The 27,911-nt window shown below is 37.9% G+C and overlaps 1 protein-coding gene across 1 annotated transcript; it reads right to left on the reverse strand.

Moving 5' to 3' along the window:
* Positions 1-27,911, reverse strand: LOC108896706 (epidermal retinol dehydrogenase 2-like). The gene is given in 7 exon segments (XM_018695946.2): positions 1-1,950; positions 17,908-18,033; positions 22,105-22,249; positions 24,990-25,089; positions 25,543-25,674; positions 27,574-27,702; positions 27,704-27,911. Coding segments are annotated over 7 exon segments (921 nt in total). The 5' UTR covers positions 27,896-27,911; the 3' UTR covers positions 1-1,853.

Here is a 27,911-nt window from a genome sequence, read left to right on the forward strand (position 1 = left end):
TTTGAAATGGGAAAATTTAATGATCAGAATTTTCCAAATTACAGTTCCAGGAAGTTCACTTTCAAACACAATTGCTACATTACTGACATTCCTTTTACTGATTTGATTACAGTATTTTCTTTTTGAGTTCTTTAAAGGTTTACATGATTAAGGCAACAGGTGTATACTGTTCATTACAATGTATTAGGTAAATCACTAAATTTATACTGAAGATGAGAAATTAATACAAATTACATATGATGGCATTCAGTTACAGACACATTAATAATGACACAAAGCTGAATAATGATTTATAATAGACATGTACCCAGCTACATGTATTATAATCTTCATAATATTTCTCTAATATTACAGACAGTATAAGTGAGAGTGTTAATGGTAGTAAATGTGCTTTAAAAGTTTGAGGATAGGACCATTAAAATCTAAGTGGAAATTAATATGCTGTGCAAAATATGGCAAATCAAAAAACAGAGGAAAAAAACAAAGAATGATTACTTCAGGGTATTTCAGAATTTTGGAAATGTTGAAAGAGTTATTTCACACATTAATGAAGATATAATATTCAAGCTCTGAATGACTTTTCTAACACAGTGCTACCTAGATCAAGACCATGGCCACATATAGGCATTATTGAAATGTTTAAGTACAATTGTTAGTATTGCTAGAAAACTAGACTACAAGGTGAAAAGAAGAAAGAGGACGACACTACAAGAAGAAAAGTTAAGTGGTCTCAATTCATACATTAACTAGCTGTAACAGGCTAGCCAAGTACTAGCTAATTACAGCTAATGTTTTAACAGTCAGTATAGTTACTGTTTGCAAACACAGACATTAAGAACAATCAAGCTTTCAGACTCATGAGATTAAAACAGAGTGGTCTGGACGAACAAGCTTCATAAAGTGAGGTATCACATATCTAAGAAACCCTTTACAAAGGGTTCACTATACCTGAGTATGAGTGCCTGGCCCCGGTGCTTGGATTTTAACAACAAAACTTTTTAACCCATAAAACCCAAAAATAATGAGGCTTCTTCAGTTGTCAGCATTGGTAAACTGTCACTGTTATGTTACCATAGTCACGAACAAAGGAGAAGGGTTTACCCATGAGAGGAATTTATATGGTTATTTCTCTTTAAAGCTGAAGAAGTGCTTATTCAGTTCCACTGAATCACCACTTCACACTTGGCAAAGTGGCTCCTATCAAATAATATTTCTGTCTATTACTCTGTTTTGAAGCAATAGCAGTTGTGGCTACAGTATGAGTTTCTGTGGTTTGGCATTTGCTGTGGAGGAACACAGCACAAAGCACAAACATGTCATAACACAGAGAGGACACATTTACACTGAATTAGGGAGTTTCAGAACAACATCATAATTGAGGTAAGCGTTTGACCTGGCTGTTCATGGACGTCCCTGATGATACATCTTTATATCATCAGGATTGGTCTTCAGAGGTCAGAAACACTGGCTGGCTGAATTCATGACCACTTGCAAAAATGTTTGACACCAACACGGAAACTTAAAAATGTCCATAACCCATCAGGAGGGGTCCATCTATCACCTGTCAATCTTTGAAAACACATATTTTAGTGTTATTTTGAAAACAAGCACATTGAGGATATTTATACTTAAAGATGGATTATACAGTGTTAGATATAGAGAAACTATTAGGTATTCAATATTTGTATTCAATTTGTGGTTAATCCAACCTTTGCCACTACTGCTCTGCCCTACTCTCTGCTATTACACTTGTACATTAGGAAGATTAAAATTAAGAGGCGTTGATATGGATGGCTTCAGTACACCTTTGTCTCCTTCCATTTCAGTCATCCTTCACTTCTTATTCTCCTCTCTCACTCCTGTTTTCTGGAGCGTCCCCTGAACTTGTCCATGAGGTTGAAAGCTCCCAGGTACTGCCCCAGCAGAATGCCCTGCTTCATGGGGAGGATGCTGTGAAGAGAAACACAACAAAGAAATCAGCTGCTAATTAAGACTTTTTGACTGGTCCTTGTGCTTTCAAAATTTCAGGCTTGCTAGCTGGGGGTTGGGTTTAGATTTAAAAACAAGTTTAGATGCCATAAGACAAGATTCAACCTTGTTGAGCGTTGGGTTTGAGTTTTAAATAGATTAACTGCAGTATGATAAGATCATGCCTGCGCCTTATCTCCAAGGTGGAGACTACTTTATCTCTGTTTATTCTGGTGAACCAACATAATATAAGTGTTAATTATTCACAACAATAAAATTACACAAGTATTATTCAGAAAACACCCAAATGTACCTTGTTCTGTCACCAGTGCTTCAACAAATATACTTAAATTAACTATTTAATGAACAAATCATCCATCACATCAACCATCACATGTGCCCAAATTCAAAATCAGCCAATTACAGACAAAACCGAGATAATTACTTTTGGTGCAGAAGATTATTATCTGTAATATCTTTGTATCTGTTCAAAATTCCCAGTAAGTTAAGGCTGGTTTCTGGCTTTGTAAAAGGAGAGCTGCCCTAAAATGCCAATGATGTCAACTGGTGATTCAAGTGAAGCAGTGTCAGCAACACCAACAAACACAATGATTACAATTCTACAGCTGTTGTTACAGTGTTGTGATTTTGCTACAGCTCTTATTTGGGACTCTGACTGGCTTCTGCTTCCACTGTTAGAGTCAGTATTGTTACCTTATCAAGGATAGTCCACTATTTCTATGTTGAGGTGGCATTTAGAATGCCATTTAAAAACTGAGATGAGAAATTAGAGTGAGGGAAACTACTTCAGTAACTAGCGCTTCCTCCTATTACACAGCGCTTTAGAAAACATTATTTTATGGGAAATATACTGTTTGTTTCTGTGGTTTGATCAGTAGTAGCCACTACAGTTGAGCACCAATTTAAAAGTAAACAAACATTCCAGGAGTGGATGCCTCTGTCAGTGCCAACAATAAGAGTGAATTTCTCAAACAGCTCCTAATGGAACAATGTATTTGTGCTAATGTAAATAGGCTTTGTTCAATAATTTGTTAGATCCAGAGTGATGCCTTCCTGCATCGCTTCCTAAATCAGCCCATGTTAGCAGCTTTTGGATGACTAACAATCCTCTGACTAACAATGACTGTCTTCAAAGAGAGAGAAGAGACAGGGCTAGATAATACAACAACACATTATTAAAAGCTTGAATACAATGGCTTTTATGTAAAATGAACAGAGGTGACAGGCGAGGCACTATCTCCATTTGTGTGAGCTGTGTTCCAGAGACGAAAAGCTTTCTAATAGAGAATAATGGCTCTGTCCTCAGACAAATGGACCAGAGAAAGAAAAAAGAACAAGGAGAAAAAACATCTCCAGAAAGCTCTCTTATCAAACATAATTAAAGGGCAAAAGAACTGAGCTGAGGCTCTGAGGGTTTTAGCTCTCTGAGGCACGAAGATCAGAAACGCTTTCATTTCCATTACCAATCTTACTGCAGAGATATTACACATTTTATTCATTTGAGTCAAGTGATGGTTAACTGGCATCAGTTAAGAGTCAGTTAGAGAATCTACTGTGTTACTTTATGGGAAATGTAGGCACCGTGACTAAGCCTACCTGACTCTTAAAAAGGGTGTGTCAGTTTATACGGACCTCCAGTCAGTGTGATAAAAACGACAATATGCTTACATGATCCCCAGACTGTGTGTGGCTCAGACAACTTCAACCCAACTCTACAACCCAATTTGTCAAAACAAACTAATTTTTAAGCAAGCAGTGTTTTCATAAAGTGACAACATATTCAAAGGTGAGATTGGAACTGACTGCCCTCACCACAGGTTAATGTGAAATACATACTTGTCTGCCTAAAGCTCACACGACTCTGCTCCCAAAATATCCTAGAAATAACTGGCAGAGCAAGAACTCTTCAAGGCAACTGGAGTGTATCTGGCTTGGAGTGGGACAGTACCTGGGCCATGTTTCACAAGTTCATGAGATTGGAAGCTAAAAAATTCCTGAGGTTACAAAAGGTGAGAAGAAAAAATAGAAAATTAAGAGGAAAGAAAAAAAACCTGTCTTTGGAACATTCATTTTGAAAATAAGAAATAGAACGACATCTTGTTATATGTAATGTCTCATTTAACTAGGAAAACTGTAAATTAACATTCGTAAAAATATATTTTCTAATTTCACTTATTTGAACAAAATACAGTAAATGTGACAAACTATATGCTACTTCATTAATGAATCTAAGCGAATCAGCATTAAGAAGTTGATTACTGTATTAACCAACAAACATACATTTAGGTCAAATGAGTTACCTATCTACCTCTTGACTAACTCAGGTGAAAAGGAGGTAGTGAGAAGAGAGAGGAAAAGAGAGAAAAAATAAAGCTACAGAAAAATAATGTGAATAGGAAAGGACCAGGAATAATGATGAAAGAGCAAGAGAGGAAGAATGATGATGATGTGACGTAGTGGTGAGGAGATGAGAGAGGGATAGATGACGAGGGGAGATAAGAAGAATCATGAAAGTGAAGACAGCACACAGAGAGTCACTGAGCTACCCCAGAGGTCTAACAGAGAGGAGACCACTTGTCAAGCAATCAGAAGGCCTTTGTTCACAGTGGTGGTCAAGGTGGGTGTCTGCTGACTAGCCGAACCTGATGAAACTCTCCATGAAGAAGCCTGGACCTCACATACATCTGCTGTGGAACTGCGTTCTGGCTAAAAGCTAAAAGCATTCATCTCATTCTGCTGCCTGCTCTCTGACCACTCTGAGTAGTTTGGGGCAGGATGGGGGATAGATAGGACTTGATTGTGTAGTGAAAGTGGTGTGCTTCTTGGCAACATGGAGCTGAGATACTGCTGAAAGATCACATGTTAAATATACTATTCATGACTGAGGAGTTTGCTTCTCTCCTGGAGGCCAATGATACAAATGTCTGCCTAGTGCTGTGACAAAATGGAAATAGCTGTTCTAAAAGAAAGAAAAACTAATCTGACTTTACCTTTAAAATTAAAAACACAAAAATTTAAAACACTTTAAAACAGTAAACTTTGGCCTGGAACCTGGAAGCCATGCCAGCAACACCATAAAAAAAAGCTTAAGACTGAATGAATGTCCAATCAAATCCCAATCCTGAGCACTGTGTAGACCTGATGTGCAAGAAAAAACACATGGAAACAATGTATTTAGAAGTACAGAAGCCCAGATTTAATAATTGTAGACTGTAGTTTAACATGGTTACCTCAGCATTAAACAATATACATGTATATAATCTATGAAAAATATACTGAACTGCTACTATTGGGAGGAGGAGGAGGAGAGATTGTTGTGGTGGCTCAGAGTTTGATGGTGGCTCTGAAACAATGAGCAGTCTATCCAAAAATGAAAACACAGGCTGTTAAAATGTTGATTCTACATGCAAAAGCTAAACTTAGTCTATTTTTACTGACACCCTGTTGCTGTGATTGCATTATTAAGTGTATCTGACTAAACCTGTCTGCACCCTTACAGGCTGCTGCTGTTGTATTTTGATAAGCAGCCTTTTTTTAAATGTAGATGTAACCAGTGTATGAGGATGTAGAGGATGTATGTTCCATCCTATCAAACTGCATGGACACACCTTGTTGTTCCACTAATAGCCCATCAGTATGATCTCAGAGACAGCAAGGATCCCGCAGCACCCACACTTGAATCCTCAACTGTGAACTGATGCTGAAATAAAATAAATGACTCAGAAATGAATTCCATCTTAGTGTAAAATGTTTAAACTCACTGAAATATAAAGCTACAAAACCTTCACTAGAAGTTAGCAAAAACAAAATAAACCGAAATTATAGAGCACCTCAGACTCACTCCCACAGTAGTTAGTTACAGCTTGATGCTGCACTACTTCAGATCCTTCTGACAAAATCATTGGCAGAGGATCACAGACCTCAGACCTCAGACCCAGCTCTTCACACACATCAGGCAGCATGGCTTCAGACATTAGGATTTAGTGGTTACTGTCCTGCACTTCTCCAAACACCATTTTCTATTTGCTGAATGATAAAAGGACTGATTTTATTCATTCATTTTATTCATTAGAGTTTTAGGAGGAACAGAACAGCAGACTTTAAATGTACTGATTAGCCTATATGTATAGTTTTTTTTGTCACCCTACCACAGCTTCCAAGTAATGAAGATTGATGTTATATGTTATATATACCTCATGACTAACCCATCAGAATCACATATCCAGACAAAGACTGTAAGGGAACCTTTTTCAGGTGAGTGTGTCAAACCACACCAATAATATGATTACATGATTTGGTTTTACATGCATTGTTTTATGTATAAAAAAGCTGCAAATGTTGTCTTGGTAATAGTTAAATAACTGTGGAGGAGGAAATGATGAACTTGAATTATACTGTAGGTTAACTTCATATGATATTTTGTGTTGTCTGATAAGCTGCTTTAGGCAAGTGAAAAATGATGCGCCTCACTCCCTCGCCTGCAGGTAACAAGTGTTAAATATTTCCATTATTTTAACACTGGGTCAGCCATGTTGTAAGAGATCTAAGCTAAATGTAAACAGATTATGATGATTTATCTAGTGCAGCTCCTATACAAAATACAGTGAGACACTTCACAAGCTGCTTTGGGGCTGCTCTCTGCATCAACATGAGTAAAAATGAGGGAGCAACTTTATGACTCCATAAAAGGGAACGGCATGTTGAATTCAATGAGGTTGGAAGACACTATGTGCTTATTGAGGCGACACCAAGGATAAGCTGCAATCCAACCGCGATGGAGCACACTTTTAAGTGCTACCATTGTATTAACAAACACAAATAAACCAGTCCTGATATGCAAAACCGGTGGAGTCGACCTTTAAGCGACAATAAACTGACTATCAATAGGGTGATGAACTGACATTTCTAAATCAGATAAGAGATGTACCTTTATTTATCCTCTGTAGGAATTGGCAGCTCATTAAAAACAGCTCCAAGTGAGTAAAAAAAGGAAATAAATCCACAAATATTCATTATAGAGTTCAGTCTCCATGAAATGTTATGCTTAATTTATACACAAGGTGTATGGTTATACATATAACTACACATAAAGCAGTAGTTGAAATCACACAATTGTAGGTGGTGTGTACTCGAAACAGATTTGTTCTACATCAGCTAAAAAACAGCTCCTGACAAGAACATTATCATGCTTCATAAGTTGTATATAGCCAGACACTTGTGCCCACTGCCATAAAGACACCCAGTATCTCTATAAAACTGATGGTCTTTGATGGCTCCAACTGCCGGAGCTATATAAAAGGCAGCTTGAGGCCTGTGTTTGGTTCCACTGAAGGTCATAAACACTCAGTAGACAGAGAGCAGCCAGCTGATTTACTTCTCATATTATGTCTGTGTTCATTGTTTCTGCTGGGTGTTTGTCCAGTTTGTACCCACTCAACTATGCATTTGAAAACAGTTTCAAATGGATCACCTTAGATGTTCCCTGGGTGTGCAGCAATTTTGCTCCTAGATCCATCAATCCATCCACGCTTTATTGATCCATTCAGTGATGCTTCTGTCATTGTGGCAGAAACATGCAGGTTGGCAATCTAAATGTTTTCCTCCTTTGCTGCCATGAAGTAAAAGCATTACAAAAAAAACATCAGAGAACTAGCTGTCAGAGAGCACAGTGGTTGAACATCAGACACAATGACTGGCTGTCAGTCACAGCTGCCAGCTGACTGATACTTACATAGAATACATAGATACTATACATAGAACCATGCTGACTGGCCTCTGAAGCTATTTACACCAGTTTTTAACAGATCCTGTATTGCAGGAATGCTTCAACTAGGGGTGTGAATCTCCGTGGTGTTACTAATGTTATGACCCCAGCATTGAAGAACACCCTCTCCTCTACAATGAAAGTACCAAGGAGATCCACCATTATTCACAATGTTGTATGGACACAATATTTGAGAAAAAGACTGCTGCTTTGCTTTTGATATTTCAACAGTGTTAAAGGAGATCAATGCTAAAACTGTGGAAAACTACTCTCATAATGTTAGCTAATCTTTTATTTCAAACCATGAATCAATGCAAAGTGGTAGAAGAACCCAGTCCCCCCCCCCCCCCATCCCTAAAGCAATCTGCTAAGACACGTGTGTCAAACTCAAGGCCCGCATGACAAAATCTATTTACCATTAGAGCTGGCCGCCGGTATATCGCACACACCACCATAATACTACAAATCCCACAATGCACTGCCCGTGCATCAGCATGTCAATAACGGGCCAGGAAAGCGCACCCCACTCCATCATCAGCAGTCTTATGGTATTACACATCGCTTGTGCCAACTTTCAACTATTCTTCTCCCCAAAAAATGGCTCAGAGTAGTGAACATCATAGAGCAGCAAATGGTGCTTTGACGCATTTTCAGTTTTTAATGCAGTTTCATTTTTACATTTTATTTTCTCTTGCTACTACAGGACATTTGATTTTTCTTTGAAGTCAATCACTTTTGGCTGTTGTTGCCTGTAGAAAATGTTTTCACTTGAAATTATTCTGGAAAAACTGCAGATAGAGCCATAAGAAATTAATGAAACTGGTGTTATTTCTTTTATTTTTATTTATTGTTTTTATTTCATTTATTTCATAATTTATGTTTATAGGCAATAATCTATAGGCCTTCTTAGTGCCAGGTTCAATATGTGCAAAAAGGTTGTTTCAGTAAGTTTTTAATAAATGTTGAACCTGTCCGGCCCTTGACTTGTAGCAATTTTTTAAATTTCGGCCCGCTGTGTATTTGAGTTTGACACCCCTGTGCTAAGAGATAATGAAGATTTAAAATGAAGGTGAAATGAGGCAGGTGTAAGACATTGGATGACCAAAACGTATGATCACTTTTTAAGATGTGGGAGAACACACAGTACAATTAGAGAGACTAATTTTTGTGGATATATTATATATTATATATGTTGAAACCCAAGGCTGGATCACCAGTCTGGCATTTACCGAGCCGAGGGAAGCAAAAAGTCCCATAATCCCTAGGACTATGGACTACATTCTGTTCCATTCAAATAATGAGAAAAAATAATCAATAACATATAAAAATACATTTTTGGAATCTATGAATTCATACACACAAATACTCTCTCCTATTAACATCCAGTTATGGATTCTGCATCTCTACAGCCAAGGCACTGCACTAATTCAATATTAAGCAATATTAAGTTTCCAGTCTCATAAACCTTCACACTGATTGCCACTATTCCCATTATGTGAACTGTTCTGAAATGTTCTGCCCAGCTCCTACTGTGTGCTTAGTCAGCCTCAGGGATCTCCTTTTGACTTGAACCATCCACACTTTCTCACAATGTTTCCTTGTTTTCCATCTATGCCTAGATTGGTCTGTTATTATCTTCTGTTCTCTAGTTATATGATTCATTGATTTGGGTAGGTTGCTTTTAATTTCCTGTTCTTGTCTCATTCCTTTGTTTATTTCCTCTGTTTAAAGCCCCTGCTTGTGATAAAAGGTTGTATAAATAAATGAACTTGGACCTGAACTTGATTACACCTGCAGAGAGTCAGCACTTTACTAAATGTGTATAAAGATAATGAGATAAATAAATGGAGGGAATTTAGAGAAGAAAAATAGACTAAAGGGGGATGCTTTTAGAAGTGAAGTGAAAATTGAAAAAGGTCCACACACGCCCCGACACTGCTCAGTGACTCATTGCACACTGATCAAGATATAAAAAAGGTCCGGCTGAGATGGCCTCAGGTTACGTTTCCTCATTTATCAAAACTGCCTACACACAGTGTCATAACTGTGCTCATGACCGTTTCAAAGCAAAATGTGGGATTTATCAATTTGTGGTAATGCTCGAGAATGTGAGTCAATGTTAGCAGGCACAGTGTCAACTAGGCTTATTCACTGTGTTGGGTGAAAAATGAAAAAAAAAAAAACCCAAAGATTACAGAGATAGAATGGACCTGGAGAAAGACTTTCTCAGATGATGACCTCAAAAGCCTGTTTTATTGGACATCTGAACACAATAAGACACTACAGAGGAACAGGAATGTGATTTCTGTAACTTTCCTGTTATACATTGACTCAACATGCTATGTGATGAGAAATGAGTTCAAGATCATTCTCATGCACTCAAAGTCTTCTAAACGACATTAGGAAAACTCTAAACATTAATTTATATGCTTGTTATTCAAAGTGGCTTTGGGCCTAGCCACTGTACCATAAGATCCTGCTGATAACAGGGTCATCCTTCCCGCAGGTTCTCACAGGGAGCTTCTGAAGTTCTGCTAGAGTGACCATTGGGTCCTTGGCAACCCTCCTGACCAAGGCCCTTCATCCGTTCGACCAGACAGCCAACTCCACAAAGAGTCCCAGTGGTTGTAAAATACCCCCATCTCAGAATTATTGAGGCCACTGTGTTCCTGGGAACACTCAAAGCTTTAGAAATGGTTTGATACCATTACCCTGATCTACGCATCACCATAAATTCCTTGTATGTGCAAACTTACTTGGCAATAAAGTCTGATTCTGATTTTATAGTGGAGGTCTATAAGAGTTTTTAGACTTCATTGCGTTATTTTTAGCATGTTTTGATATGCAGTGTGAATGGTGAGACTATACACACGTGTGACTTTATAAACTATGTCCAATCAATTTGCCACATTCTAGATACATCTCAAAGATAATCAAAGCACACAGGATGCAATCTGAAGTAGCATAGCAAAGGTTCTGAATACCTTTGTTAATGAAAGAATTCAGCTTTTGATTTCTAGTATTTCTGCAAAAAATTCTAAAAACATGTTTTCACTTTGTCAGTATGGGTGGGGTGCAGGAGTGCAGACTGGGCAAAAATGGCAATTCTCTCCATTTACAATTAAATCTACAACACAATGAAGTGTGTGAAGGGGTGTGAATACTTTCTGGAGCCACTGTACTAGTAGAGCTGCGCATCATTTCCAGAGCTGAAGATATTCTGACAGACCTGGATCGTAAATTCCTCCAGGGACACTATAAATAGGCTATAGTGAATTCTAGAGATTCTGAAGAGATGTATTCAGTGATATGTACACTATTTTCTGCTTGGGAAATTTGGGAAATATGTAACAATAGTAGAGAAAATATCTATTTACATACACGATTACATCCACTGTTGCCTGTCAGTGTGTTGTGCTCAGTCAATATATCTTTCATGGTGGAACTGCAGGTTATCAAAAGAATGCTGCACATGGCCTTCGCCTCTAATTAATTGGTGTCAATCCAAACATTATCAACCTTACACCGCTCCACCTCTTAACTCTGTTTCCATGCAAAAACACAGCTCTAGCCTCCACAGTGACGCTTTCTGAGGCCTGTGTGCATTTGGGTAAACATGTTGCTGTTAAGGATGAGGCTAACCTGTAGCTTTTATCTCTGATAGTTTAAGTGGCATCCAATGATGAAAACCTCTAATAATCTGTGAAGCTTAAGAAGGAGAATTTTAAACACGTTTAGACAGTTTTCATTACTTTGTCCACTGTAGACTCTTGTTGGGTGAATTCACAGATTGCAGCAACTCCAATCAATGTATTGATCATATTTCTAAAAACTGTGCTATCATAACTGGAGTCAGTCATAATTCTTCTTGGGGACAGCAACAGTCACTAAAGAGTTTCAGTTGATCAGGTGACGGTTCAGTGCCTTGCTCAGAGGTACCTCAACAGCAGTTTGCAGCAGCAGTTAAGAGGGAGGGCTCATTTACTCCCGCTACAAAGATTTTATAAGTCTGATCAAGAAATCAGAGACCTTTCAGTAACACATTACACCCCTATTAAGATGTTACTCTTCTAATATTTCTATTATTATAATATAATAGAATCATTATGAGTTTAAGTGCTGCTAGATAAAACAATCACTTCAAATTATCATTCAAAATCATTTGAATGTTAAACACACCTATGCCACAACTGTAGCCGATGAGATGTGAGAATGAGATCATAAAATAGAATTCCAATTGATGACAAATCTTTATTAAACACTTTTCTATCTTAGCCTTTGCAGAGAAAAATGATTAACAAGACACAATAATCAAGCACATTTTAGTGCTTAAATCTTAACTTACTGGATGTAAGCAGCGTGAAAAATAACAGACCATTTATTCAACTGACTAACATTCAATGAAAATCTGTACAAGCTCTTTCAAAACCAGAGAACGTGTCTGAGAGTCATGATAATACATCACCTGTAGCTACTCTACAGATAATGATAACTGGCTTGACATATATTGAAAACTTGTGAGCTTTACAGCCCATATCATCATTCCACTGTACACAAGCCTGTCGTAGCACAAACAAACAATAAAGCACCCCCAAGCTGCTTGAGGTCACAAATCTACAAAAGTCAGTTTTCCTGTACTGTTTGTCTCTTGGTGACATTACAAACTGGTCTGGGTTTGTATCTAGTTAATAGTGAAGACTGTTTAAGGATAATTCTGGGATTTTTGAACCTGGGTCATTTTTTATCCATGTTTTTGGGTGTAAATGGTTGATAGGGACAGAAATCCTTGGAATTGGTGCAGTATTGAACAAGAAGAATGTACCCTGCAGCTGGGGAATAGCACTTTAATGGAATCCTAAGGGGCTATTTTCCACATCAAAGTAAATCCACAAAAGTGCTTGTTTTTGCCACTGACAGGCTTGGTTTGCTGTTCTATATCTGACAACATTATGGATAGGATTACTACAGAGATAGACATTTTTGTTAGAGTAAGATTGTTTTCATTTAACCAAAAAAATCAGTGTTATATCACTATCAGACTCTTTAGACAAGAACTGTAATTTTACCTCACAAAGCATGGGAGTTGCTGGTCAACAGTTACTGTGTTGTACTTTTACTTATGTGAAGGATCTGAATAAATATATTAACAATCTGAGCCTGTCAGTGGCAAAAACAAGTATTTTAGTGGATTATTTTGGTGGAAATAGCCCCATATGATTACATTGCAGGGCTGTTTTGCAGCTGCCATTCTTGCTCAATACTGCACTGATTTTATGAATTTGTGTCAAAAAAACAAAACAAAACAAAACAAAAAAACTTAGGAAAATAAGGCTCAGGTTCAAAATCACAGCATTATCAGTATAGCATTTAGTATCTAAATGCACCCAACAGTCTGAGGTCAAAATGAACCTTGCTGTCAGCTCCGTTCTACAGAGCACTGTCCCCATGAATCGATAGAGAACAATAACCCTGGCAATACCATCACTTTGAAAAGGTGTCCTCAGGCTGAGAGAGTGTTGCTTGCTAAAGCCACAACCAATATAAAAACAGTGCTCTCCATACTTGACACAAAGTTTATACAAAGTCTGAGTACTAGAGACAAAGACCTTAAAGGATAATTCTGATTTATTACTACATTTTTTCTTATTGTTTGTCCATTTCTATCAGTCATAACATTTGGCAGTGCTTTGGCTGCCTCAATTCACTAGCAAGCTAACACTAGACTACAGATTTGTTGTGGCAGTTATGTTAAGGTAAGCAAGTTGTATTTAGGCAGCAAACAACCTTAGTTTTGTTAATTATTTCTCCATCTTTGCTGTTGAATTGAAACTCCTTCCATATATTACTTCTTGGGTAGTTTGGAGTTAAAATCATCTATTCAGAAATATTCAATTTTACTTGCATATTTAGAGGCTTAAATAATCTGAACAGACTATATAAACTATTGTGGATAAACTGTTGGCTTGGTTCATAACCTGACTGACTATGTTTCTTAATCTACCAGACATGGATTGTAGGGATGTTGCGGTGTTGTTGCATGTTGATGGTGAAAATAATACCTTTGCAACAACAACAAAAAAACACAATACAAAGTTGCCAGGATTTGCAGTGTCCATCCAGTATTTTTGCTTGTATTCTTTTTATTACTTGTAAATTTGACTCTCAACTTTGTCTATCTGGCATGGATATAAATAAACAAAGAAAAGAGATGTGAAGTGTATAGAGCTATGGTAGCATATAGTCTGGGTACATGCCAACTTGCTGAATCACATTTCAGTCCTGACTTCCTCATCCTCACACAAGACACAAAACATTTAATCAACCATCATTGTAGACCTTGGAGCTACCGAATTGCCTTCATTTTGATAGGCAGATGTGTAGAGAAATTGTTCAAAATGTCTGCAGATTGTAACGTTGAATGTGTGTTAGTGCAATTTGCGGTGCAGACTGAGGTTAGTGTGGCAGTTTCCCTCGACTGACAATCCCAGGTAAGAGCCAAGTAAGGAGGTCACTTTCCACTGTAGAACACTGAAGAGGATGATGGAGGGACAAGATGAGGACAGGGAAGAAATATATAAAATATTCAAATCTGACTTTGCTTCTGTCATAGCTACAGGCATTGCATTTCAATTAATCATGATACAGTATCTCTTTTCAATGGACTGATGGCAGTGGATACAACTGGTACATTCCAAATTCTGTCACTGATATTGATTGCACTTGTTTTTCTAAAAATTAAAATCATATTTCTCATACAGCATCTAGAGGATGTTGGTCCCTGCCTTGCCTCTCTGTCTTATATCTTTTCACTTCATGATCAACGATCAACAGCTTCTTCACAATGAGCATTACAGCCTCAGTGAGCCACTAGTATGGCTATAGATTCTAGTCTTAGATCTAGTCCTACATCTAGTCTTAAAAATGAATAAAATGAAAGTTATGAAGTCAACTACAGTTCCATGAATCCTGGATAACCACCAGAGGCGGTGCTTTATGTACTGGATCTCTGTCTCATGCATACGCAGGCTGCGTATTCTATGCTAACAATGTCACTTGTGACCCTAGATGACCTAAGAGACGTTATATCACCTGGTGTTATCCGGGTTCCACCTCAGACATGACTAGCTCACAGACAAAGTGTTCAGTTCACTGACACGCTTGCTGGCAAGAAGAAATAGGATTTTGAGACCCATCTAAGCCCTGCCTGCGCCGGAGGGTCAAAGGGAGGCAAGCATAGAGCATCTAACACTAGCGGGTTTTAGGGCACTCTGCACCACATCATGCCTACGAACTTAGTTGTTCAAAATCACTGTAAACCACTCCCTCTGGGGGCCTTTTGCTTTAATTTATGTACTCAGGACTATGTACCCTTATGTACCCTTCAAAATAAACTCAATTCAACTGGAAGAAGAGCCTGCAGGAGACTTGTCTCTTTCAAACATACAAGTAAGTGGTTGCAAAGATTTGACAGTCAGCACCTAAAGAATTAAAAACCACGTTGAAAATCTGCAATGAAAAGATTACTGCAAATTTTCCATGCAGTTAAAGTTGATGAGTAGAGGAAGAATTTTAGCTTTAAAATAAACCAAACTGCAATTTGAAATTCAGCTTCAAACTTTGTCAGGATTGTTAACAATTAGCAGTAAGGTGATACAATATAAAATAGAAAAGCAATCTAATGAAAAGGGTTTAATAAAAACATCCAACACCTAACAAAGTTTCAAACTGACCCATGACACACCAAACATGGACCAACTACACTGGCTTAAAGAACAGTGGTAACAAACAAAAGCTCATCAACACAGATAGACATAGAGGTTGTTGTTGGAGATGGTTAATGGCAAAGAGGTACAGGCTGAAAATTACCACTTGAATCAGCACCTCTGTGACCCATCTCAATAAAAATTGTACGTCATAAACAGCAACATGCAATTCATGGGCAGGGCTGCCATTACAAGACCAATTGTAACCAAGGCCAACGCACAAAAACACATAACCTGGTGTAACAGGCACAGAACTCTGGTCAGTGGAAAATGTTTGGATGAGTCATCCTTAACTCTGTTTGCCACACTCATACTGGCTTTCATTTGGAGAGAACCAACGGGTTCCTTCAACCCACCTACATATTAAACATGGTATGGACAGTGGGTCTAATTTAATCTCTGCATGGGTACAAAAGCCAAGTGATCTAAGCTGTAATGTAATGTTAACTTACAATGCACCAATATTCCAGGATGATAACGCCCATACACACCAGTAAAAACATTAAACAGTTCATGTCAGTACGAAGTGAAACACTTTCTATGGTCTAATCACTAAGACTCTTACATAGATGCATGTCCACTGTGGTTTTGAATTAGCACCAACAGAACACAGGCATCAGTGCGAAAGTATTGTCCTGCAGTTGCTATTTATTTTAATGGCTGCTGTATTCATCAACTAACAAAGTGAACGCCATTACAACTATAGCTAAAACCACTGATAATGAGCAATCTTTTCCATTATGTTTCCAGGATATAAATATCATAGCTATGAAGATGATTTACAAGCTAAATGTAAATTTAGACCACATGTTCTTTTCAGGCTGACCTCTGATCCTTCATTTGACCTAAAAACTTAGGGTCATGTCAGGAAGCAGGGGATGGGGATAAGTCTCACTGCTGAGCAAGGCTATGAAAAAAGAAAATACTAGTCTGAGGGCAGTCACATATGTTACTCAGAACCTCAAGTGCTATACTGTACATTCATCAGTTATATGAATTAAATACTTCATACTGTTTACTTAATATAACTACTATTCAACAACAGACAGAGACTAGATAGTAAACTAAAATTCATCTGAGTATAACAGTCAGTAGCACCAGAGTTAAGCTTCAATCCACAAATATGCTACACTAAAGTTGGACGCTTCCACCATCACACTACAAATTCAATGTATTATAAACTCACTAACTCCTTTAGGTATCAACTAAAGAGCATGTTGTCTACATGTAGACATATAACAATGCAATTAATCTTTTTAAAAAAAAATCCCAATAACAATGTGTGATGTCAACAGCTATGTGATGTGCAAAGAGTGAGGTGCCTCTAAAGAGAGAATACTGCAATAAGCTAATGATCAGCTAATGACATATTGTGTGGAAATGGTATTATCAATATTTACTGTATGATTCAAAGAAAACATGTGATATGTGTTAAAGGTCACCGTGTGAGAGTAGATGTTAGTGTTCACTGAATACAATGCGTACTTTGTGTAATCCATATTAAAATGTGAAAAAGACACAGAATTTTTAAAAACTAATACAAGGAAGTGTTAGGAAATAATGGTGTAAAAATAAAAGATAACTTAGTTTTTATCATGTATGCACTTTGAATGGTTCTCTGGTTTCTTTGTCAACAAATAAACTCTGCTGCCTTGGATACTGCTGTCTCCTGATAATTTTTGAACACCTGAATCTGGCTGAAGATTTCTGATTGCGGCCCAGTGGTTTGGGACCCTAAACCCAATCCACGTCAATGTGAAAGGTGAACTAAAAAAATTCATCTTTTGCTTGCACCCAACGCTACAGAATGAATACAGGACTTAGACACAAGCACAGTTCTAAATGAATGACGATGTTGCTGCCTGTGCTGGATGTGTAAATACACAAATGTTTGCTATATCAACTTAATAAAGTGATAATCTGTCAGCATTCAGATTATTCTACTGCCTCTAAGTGGCCAAATAATTAATTAATGCAGGTTCTGTCATCTGCAACCGCTTTGTTACTTGTTTTGTTTCATACAATACTTACAATGCAGGTATTGTCCTTATGCTGGTATCTATTTTTGGTACAGTCAGTTAACAGGTAGTATTTATGACCTGTGATCCAGACAGTATACAGACAGATCTGTGATGAAATAATCTGTATTGTATGGTAGGCTATTTATGAAACTCAATATACAGTAAGTGATCACAGATCATTACCATCCAGGTATCAGTTAAGACCAAGCAAAATTATTTGGCAGTGTCAGTTACTAGTGAGACTTCAAAATGATTACACTATTGACTCAGGAGATATAAACTACTCAGTGACAATGAGTTCTGTATGTAGAAAGATGTGAGCAATGTCAGTGCAGATATGTGGAAGAGAACAGAAAAAGTAGACACTAACTTCTTGAGAGCAGCAATGAGGTATATGCTCTTGGGCAGCAGTAGGTAGACCTGGTCTGTGAGCACAGCATGGATGATCTTCTTGGCTACATAGTCTGGATTCAGGATTGGCAGCAGTGATGGCCACCTGATGAAAACAAGAAAAACAATTAAGATCCAACTACTAACAGTAAACCACATACCAACAAATAGTAAGTTTCCCGTTTGCCCTGCAAGAGATGATATATATACCTCTGGCATAAATTCAAGCTAACTGACAAAATTTGATTGTCAGTTGGGTGTTAAGTAAAGACTGCACACGACCTTCGCTTTTTTTGGACAAGTTCACGGCTAGCTTGCCCAATTAACGTACATGTAATCATTTAGATCGAGGGAGAGTTAGGGAGGTAAGGTAAAGATGCACATGCAATAATTTATCCAAGGAAGGCCACTTACGTACGACGACGAAGGGCACAGACAACTTTTTTATGTATTTATGACGTTTTGTGGTTATTTTAAGGACCTCAGTGTACAAATGTGAGAAGTAGGAAGTGACAGGCCAGGTGTTCAGTGTTGGCATAAAGCATGTGTCCTTTTGGCTTCAGGGGCCTGTTGGATGGATGAAGGCAGGAAGACAGAAATAAAGATGGACACAAGTCTCCAAACACTTTTAAAATCTGACCCCAGGACATCTGGGAATGTACCACAATGACCCTGCAATGGTGTGTGTTGTGTGTGTGTGTTTCTATGGATAGGTAAAAATAGAAAGACACTGCCAGTCTAATGTCTAGCAGTCTACCATCACCAAAAAGACCTCTGGCATTATTTTGTGTTCCTGTTAAATAGTTAGTGGCTTTTTCTCTTTGCTCCATTTATCCATCTGTCTGTGTGGGTTTAAAGATAGATAAAGTTTGCATTATATAGGCAAAATTCACTGGTTCCTACTGTAGACAGAAATCTGCCTATAACAAATAAATAGTTTTATATTTTAGACCGGACGTTTTAAGGCTCAGTCATTTACTACAACAGCTGGTCACCAGCTCTCTTGCCACCCAAACAGTTAACCTGAAAATAACTAGAAATTAGCCGTTACCACTGTTGGTGAATTAAAGTACTTGCTGACGTGCACAGAGCTGTGTCCATGATGCACCACCCTTTTACACCCAACTGAGCTGTCATAGACACACGGTGACAGTTATAACTACTGTAACTGAATAAGTGAAACAGGCACGGACATCCAGTAATTTTTATTGCTCAATGACAGATTAAAAATAATAAAATAAATATGAATTAGATCAGATTATATTGTGGCCTGATACAATATGACATCAGATATCTGAATGTCCATCAGTTACATGGTGCCTGAATCATATAGCTAGGCTTGTTGGAGATTTGAAGTCGGGCACAGATACAGAGTATAATAAGAGGTAATATTAATGCACAAAACCTAGAATTAGTATTATTACAATCTCCTATGAGACCAAGGGGAGGCACCCTGGCTGTCCCAGGATCAGCACCTTGAGCAGTGATTATGATGCACTCTGCAAAATAAATGATCCAACTGTAAAGCTCACTGTAGGTCTATGATCCAGAAGCCTGCAGGCAGATGAAGACATTGTTTGGAAAATAACACTGCTTTCAAACAATTTGAATTTCCCCTTCCACGAGTATATCTTGCATAAATTTCACAACAAGTTAGAAACAGTAAATGTTCTTTGTGGTGGCCAGGCATGTGACACATGCAGGTCTGAATGATAACTATTGGTTAATGTACGTTTACTCTGTTCCCTTTGAATGCTGCTGTTAAAGGAGAATAGCTTTGAAATTAAATTTCAAACAGCGTTGCATTCCAGTTCTAAGCAGGGTCATACATAATTATATAATTAGTTACAGAACACCTTGATATTTTTGTAACACCACCACGGGATAGCTTGTGTGTTGAGAACTGGAACTAGCTAATAGGCCACATTGTAAAATAGATTTTACAGAGCAACAGTGTCACAACTGATTTTCATCATGACATTTCTAAACCTTTTGTGATTTAACTTTTTTAGAAAACTTGCAAGAATGGAAACACATTTTTCTAATCCCTTTACGTTCCCAGGTTTTTCATAACCATATGAACCCTGAATTAAAGGCTCCAGTCTCAGTGCCTGGTCTGTGGGGTTTATGATTCTGACCAGAGGCAAGTGGAGATGTTGGGGCATTGATGAAATGTGGTCTCTGCAGTGCATGCAAGTTGAGCAAGAAGCAAAGTTTTGAACGTACTAAGGTTTACTGAGGTCTTCATGGCACCTGAACCACTGAAATCATTTTAATGTGAACAGAGGTCACAGAGTTGAGTTTGCAGCAAACAGCAGCAATGACAAAAATGAGCAAACAAGAAAACAGAGAGATTCCACACCAAATGATGATGACAAACCTTAAAGGAAAAATTAGAAATGGAGGCTCATCTCCACTAATAACCTAAAAACTAAATAAAGGCTCGGCTTTCTTGGTGTATTGTAACCCTACTGCTCTATTTCACGCTCCATAAAAATATTACATTTCATCTTTCTCTCAGTCCCACTCTTTTTATATTCTGAATCATTTCCTGGATTCATTTTCATTTCATTTTCTTCCCCCTGGAGCTCTGTGGCTTTCAGGGCTGTCATTACAAATAAGACTTTATGCGTAACTGAATTGCCAAGTTACATAAACTATAATTTTCAACCCTCCCCTTTACTCCTCTTCCCTCGTTCACCTCCTCTTCTCCTCTGCTATGGCAAGTTAGTCAATCTCACACCAGTCTGTGCACCGGCCAGGATATAAAGCCCAGAGCAAGCACTGCTTAATGACTTTCTGTATGGCCTCACCCAGACAGAAACACATACACCTCCCTCAATAAAGCCAGGACAAGAAAATCTATAGGAGAGTATTAACATTGGCCATGTGATTATTAAAGCCAATGACTGAGAACAGTGATGGAAAATTTCTACATAAAGAAAGAAAAAAGAGCAGAGAACATTATTTGAAAAGAGATGGAGATAACTTGTGTGAATGGTCCATTTAAGCCAAGCCAAGCTAAGCTGAGGTGATAATAGCCAATCATTTGAAGCCACTAGAGTGATCCAAAGAGAGCACTATTGACTGTGATCAAAGAAGCATCATCATTATAGTTTATGGCGTCATTTGAAATGTGATTAGTACTGATGACTGAAAAACTGGTGACCTCATAGCTGCAGCTCTCCTAAGAAATAATGTTAGGGATGTCATTGTGGGTGCCAATACACCTAACCACAACTGTCAGTGCCAAAAGCTTCAACTAAGGAGAGAGCAGACATCCAGTTTAATTAGCACTAGTACCAGAAAAGGCAGCACACTAATCTGTCTGCTCCTGCTGCTTGTGTTTCTTGACAAGACATCAAAACATGATTTGTGCAGACAGCTGGCTAGTTAACATTAACTACTGAGCAGATCATGAAGCAGGTTAAGGGGGTTACCTCGCAAAGTTGAGCTCACTTTTAGTCTGATTAAATCAACATGGTAACCTATGCTGTGCAGGAAAACTGTTTTTAGTGACAGGTAAGACAAAGAAATTGGCATAAACAGCAGAACCAGTGCTTTCCATGATTATGTCTGAAGCAGAACATTGCTTTGCTTGTTATCATTATTATTATTATTGCAAAATACATCACTCTACATTTTAAAAAGTGCCTCTGATAATCACCAGGATTAGAGGTGACCACTGTGATAAATGTTTGCCCTCTGTAGCCTCTATTGCATAGACATTACTGGACAAAAATCATTACTGCTGTCAGTAAGTTCATAGTAATTTATAAATTAAACATATCAGATAGACTTTATCGGGCATTAATGTGTTTTATCCATTTCTTTTGCATCTGTAATTTTCCTCTGTGGCACAAACAATGTTCTGCTAACTCTAATTCATAACATATATTTTTAAAAAATCATTTTTTTTAACATGAAACAGAAGGACATGAATGTAAAATATATATTTTCTATAAACTAGATTACAGATAATTTTGAGATGGTAATCCCAACACATTATCTAGCTTTACACTTAACCATACTTCTATTTTTATAATTGCTTTTTAATCTATTTTACTATTGACTTTTTGCCATTGCAAATAACCTAATTTTGCCACAATGGGAACTTTATTATATTGTAAATATTCTGCAGTTGAGCTTGTTGATGAAATCATGAAAAGAGACCTACTTGGTTTGACATCCATCGAACATTCCAGTGTTGATGAAGTACGGACACACAATGGTGGTCTTGATGCCATCTTTTCCAGTTGCCAGTAGCTCCAGACCAACTGACTCTGCAAAACCTACTGCTCCAAACTTACTAGCACAGTAGTCTGCAGGGAGAAGGGTCAGAGATACAGGAAAAAGCAAGTGAAAAGGATAATCAATCGTAAGGAGTCACAGAGGTCAGTTAATGCTCTTGTTTGTTGTTTTACCTCAAGTATCGTTCAGAAAGGACACATTCCAAAAGGATAGTAAATTACTAATTACTTTGCATATTTGCTGCCGACCGTCATTTTACCCTTGAGTTTCAATCATTCAGATTCAGATTTAATAATCTTACCCATTAAGATAGACACCTGATTCCTTTTAATTACAGATGATTAAAAAGCCATATGTAAAGTTCCGCCCCAAAGAACAGACAGTGTGCATTTTGTTTTGCTTATTTAAACTGAAGACAGGCTGACATGGAATTGGAGTTGCAGGGTCAAAATTTCAATGTGCACCAGTCTACATGTTAACTGCACCTGTTTTAACAGGTCTGCATATAAAGACACCCACCCTACTTTAAGCAGAATCACAAACTAGATCAGGGCCTGAAGAGTGGACAGAGGGCCAAAACAGAAATGATTTGAGTATGGATGTGATCAAAGACAAAGATACAGCTATATCAGATGCTGTTTCAATCAGTCAAAAGGAAGAACTCTGTATGGCTGTTTGTATTTCAGTCAACTATGAGGTTTTGTTAGGTGTACTTCCACTGGGAAACACTGCATCTGCCCAGTTTTTTGTTTTTTGTTGGAAGAGAACTCAAAGTCACCTCCCTTCCACATGCACCACATGCATAGCTATCAAGTAACATGTTTGCTGATCACAGTACAGCGATTATTTACAATAATGATTTTGTGCCATGGCCACATCTGTTACATAATCTAACCCAAGCAGGCAGGTGATAAAGGCCCATAAATCTTCCTGACAAATACAGGTGAGAGGGCAACTCAGTCTTTAAGTGTAATATTCTCTGGTGCAGTCCATCACACAGTGGTCAGCTTATGCCTAAGGAGAGCAAGGTTTTCTCAAGACAAAGTTCAATTAAATACCAGTCACTGAACAGAAAGTTCCAATTAAAAAACAAGACAAGAAATGACATTTACTACAAAACTACAGGTCCAAAAATCATTCCATGTCTCCACTTCTAGATTACTGAAAGTGTTAGACTGAAAAAAAGGTTGGGTGAAGATTTTTTTGTACCATCAATTTTTAAGAATAAACTGTGGCAATCTCACATTGGTAAGCCAATTACCCTTTATAAGATCTGAGGTCTATTGAAAAACTCATCAAAGAAGGCAATCAAAACTGGTTTCCAATGTTCTACTTACTGTGATATACATAGAACTACTGCTTCTGAACAGAAAAGGTTCTTTATGAGTTAATCTTAAAAATACTTTTTGTAACTAATTGAACTCTTTACAAATGCCATTTTGAAGTTACCTTCAATACAACAAAACAATCTCAAAAATACTAAGTGCTAAAACAAAAAAAAATTTATTCAAAATGATGTGCAAATTTAGCAGGTTTATTGCACAAGGAACAAGGAGTTTTTACTCATATTGCACTTGAACTGGGGTACTCTGAATCTCTGGTCTGAAGGAAGAGTTTCAAACTCACAGTGACAGGGGTGTTCTTTGCTGTCTAGTTTAGAACTATCCTTGCAGAGGACCTGCTGGTCAAAGATAGCCTATCACCTTGCTAGCCACTTTCTCATATGGCTCTGTAGCTATATTTTGGGGGCGGTGCATGTCAGGCCACAACGTAGGGTACGTGGCTATGCAGTACCTACAACACACCTATGGCATGATAAAAGTTCAAAAGCAGTTTTGAATCATAACAGCAGGATTTTACAGACCGGGTTTATGTCACTAATTTAGAGACTAAACAGCTCTGTTTGTTAATCTAAATCAGCTCTGCTTGAATCACTTGCTGACAGTTCTGTCAGTATGAATATTTCATTGAGGCTGTTGCCTGCTGTTTGTTTACTTTGTGCTGCTTAGAGTTTGAGTCACTCACAACACTGAGTCAGAAAACAGTTCTACTGGTTGAAAAGACCACAATGAAGTGTTTGTGCACCCAGAGCACAATGGATTACAATAAATATTGGATTGGAAATTGATCAGATTTACACAACCTTTAACCAGTCAGTTAAAAAAATGTTGTGACTGGCCCTGGCAGGATTCACACAGAAGAGTCAAGGACATCCCTATCTCAGTCCTTATCAGTCCCCTAACACTTAAGTTATGACCGTCTTTACAGTGCCTTCAGAAAGTATTCAGAGTCCTTCACTTTTGCACATTTGTGTTGTAGATCTATTTGTACATAGATAAAATTACCACTTATGCCCATCAATCTACATGTCATGATAAAGTGTAAACGTTTCAATAAAGACATGAAAGATAAAAAAAAAAATGTGTTATTATGTTAGGCACATTATATTTGTCAATACCCTTGACTTGAGATGAAGATCAGATCACATTTTATGACAAATTCATGCAGAAAACTATGAAATTCCCAAAAGTTCACAAACTTTTTCTTGCCACTGTACATAACACGCTACTGGAGGGTTAAGACAAAACAAAATAGAATAGGCTAACATGAGCACAACGTCAAACTGAATGAATGAGGTGACATTAAACCATATGATTACAAAATTTCACCAGAATTATATAATTTTTTCTTCTGATAAAATCTTATGATCACCAGATGATTTTCAAAGATGCTGTAATCATGTAAAAATTGTACATCTAGGTGCTTCATGGAATGACATGCATTATGTGATTAAGAGGAGAAAACACACACCTGCCAATCCATTAACTCCTATGAGTCCAGCAGAGCTGGCAATGCTGACAAGATGGCCGTGATTGTTGGCAATCATAGCAGGAAGGAAGGCCTTGTAGGTCTGAGCAGAGAGAGACAGAAAACAAATGAATCAAAAAACAATATATGGAAACCTTAAGAGGCAGGGATTCAATTCTACTTCTACTTCCAGGGATAACAGACAACCATATTCTGAGTACAGCATTTAAATTTACTGTTGTTATAATGATTATTCTGACCAAAAAAAAAAAAAAAACTGAATAAAGTTAATCAGCATTCAAGTGCCATTTAGTCCACACTCATCTTGACTTGATATTCACTTAATATATCCATTAATCAATTAAAATAATAACTAGAAAATCTATAATTATTCTGGTGGAGCACAAAAACTGAATGGAGATGCTAACTGGGAAGTTGTTAAATTTAACACTACAACATTTTTTTCAGACAAAGTCTCCATAAGAAACTGCTCAGACAACACAGTAACAAAAGTGACAACAAAGTTAAGCTGACAAGATCGCTGTGACTTACTGACCCAGAAGTGAGCCATAGTGTTGACCTCCATTGTCTTCTCAATCAGGGAATCAGGAGCATCCATGAACTTCTTTCCTGTCACGATCCCAGCATTGTTCACCAGGATGCTGACATCACCCACCTCTCGCTTTACCTGCATGGAGCACAGGAAAATGTCAGTCATGTATGATACAACTTTGTAAAGATATTCCCAAGGGCAAACAGAGTTCTTGAGAGACTGCTTTAAATCTTTAGACCATTTACAGGTGTTGTTGATAAGCCTCTTGATTCAAATAGTGAAGATCTTGGTTCAAAAGTATTACAATGATCAGCTTATTACTGATATGATATGAAGGAAGCAGCAGACACAGACACTGGCTGCTGAGAGCACCAGACCAAACAGATAAGTGAAATTGTGGCCTGTCATAGAGTTACTGACACATTAATTAATTCATTAATTAACATTAATTTGCAGCTTATCTGACCGGGCCTTGGTGTTTGTCATTCTAACGAGTGAAAGTGACATAAGTACCTGTTAAAATGAGAATCTTCTCATGTGGTATGAACTTGATGTGAGACTCCTGATAGATTTGTCTCTGACTTCTACAAATTAGCATTTCCTCTTTATCCCAAAGCAGTTGTCAGTTACTGCTCCAGGACATAAAAAACACATTGCCTTGATGTCAAGGCACAGGTTAGCTGAGCACAGGCATCTGTTCTTATTTATCTGACTTTAGCAGATGAAACTGTAGATATTATGTACTACAAGATTATCTGCAAGTCCTGCTACACCCAGTCTATCTTTAATGACTGACTGATCTGAGCTGAACTTTTTTAATAAACAACTTCACATTTTGCACAGATAAGATACTGCTGTTTTAAGCTCCCAACAAACACACATATGCTTATAATGGCCCAAGCCACAGCATTGGGCTCTGTATGTTTCTGGGCAGTTGACCTTAAAGTAGTTCAGATCCTGCTCTCTTTGTTCACTTGGGTCTAGCTGTTACAGCACCTGCCCACATTTCGTGTATTAAGCCAACAAAATGTCTGTTTACTCAACAGTCATCCCACCCCTGCCCGAGGGATATACACACACACACACACACACACACACACACACACACGCTTGAGCTGACTTTTGAAGAAATAGTAGTTGTATTTTCTGTAGGATTTAAGCATTAATTGTAATCAAAACATTATTCAGATGGCCATATCATGGCACACTGAACAATCACACAGTGTCCTTTCGCAGGTACCACCCTGATTTATATATAAATACTCAGGTTTCTGTTCATTTGTCTAACGTGTTATAAATAATGCAGTATTATAAAACAGACCTGCAATACATCAGACATTCATGACAGATACAATCTTCACTCTTGGAACTGTGTTCTTGATTCTATGTCATGTCACAGGTTGTTACTTGTGTGAACTATTTATAACTATACTATAATTGTCCAAAAAATAAAATAGCAGAATGTCATCTGATATGGACCTACTCTGAGTAGAGGTATGTGGGGTTACTTTGTAGCAACCTATAGTCATGTGCATGTGATTTAATGAGGGTAAACAGCTGCCTGTAATGACATTGTGCCCTGGCTTGGCACTTCTCAAATCAAAGGCTGCAGATTTTGCAAACACGCGTCTGCTGCCTTCAGATGGCTGTAGGGATTTAATGAACTAATGAAAGGAGAAGCTGTTCACATACAGTATGAGGCAGGTGTGGACAACAGATACAGTAAGAATCACTCATACTGATTTATAGACCAATACACACAGACTGATTTACTGACGTTAACTGCCTCTCTTCCCCCTGAAACTGCTCGTTTAAACACTGTCCGTTCATCTTACTATTCTTGTTTCTTGCTGTTGTCGCATTCCAACATTACTTTAATGGATACAGTGTTGCTCTAACTGATGGAAATGATGGCTAAACCATTTTTATCAGCTGGCATAAATCCAACAACAATGCATTAAAATAAGGCCAGCAGGGTGCAGCTAGCTGAGTACAGCAAGCCAAGCATGGTATGGTATGGTATGGTAACCTTACCTGGTCAGCCACTCTGTACACCTCATTCTTGTCACTGCAGTCACACAGATAGTAGTGGACTCTGCTGGCTCCACTCTGTTTAGCCAGTTGAGCGGTTTCCTTCATGCCCTCCTGGTTAATATCCCACAAACACCAGCACAGTGCCAAGAGCTGCAAACTCCTGGGCCATGAGGCGACCAAATCCCGCTACCTGCCCTGTGATCAGCACCACTTCACCAGCTACGTTCTTCTTCCTCCTGGGTACAAAGAGGTGGATGAAAGACTCCACATTGTACCAGATGGACAACAGGAGGACTTGGATTGTTTCCAGGAAGAAATTCATAATGGATCTAGGAAGG

Source organism: Lates calcarifer, linkage group LG4 (assembly GCF_001640805.2).
Source record: "Lates calcarifer isolate ASB-BC8 linkage group LG4, TLL_Latcal_v3, whole genome shotgun sequence".
In the NCBI taxonomy this organism is placed as follows: Eukaryota; Metazoa; Chordata; class Actinopteri; family Centropomidae; genus Lates; species Lates calcarifer.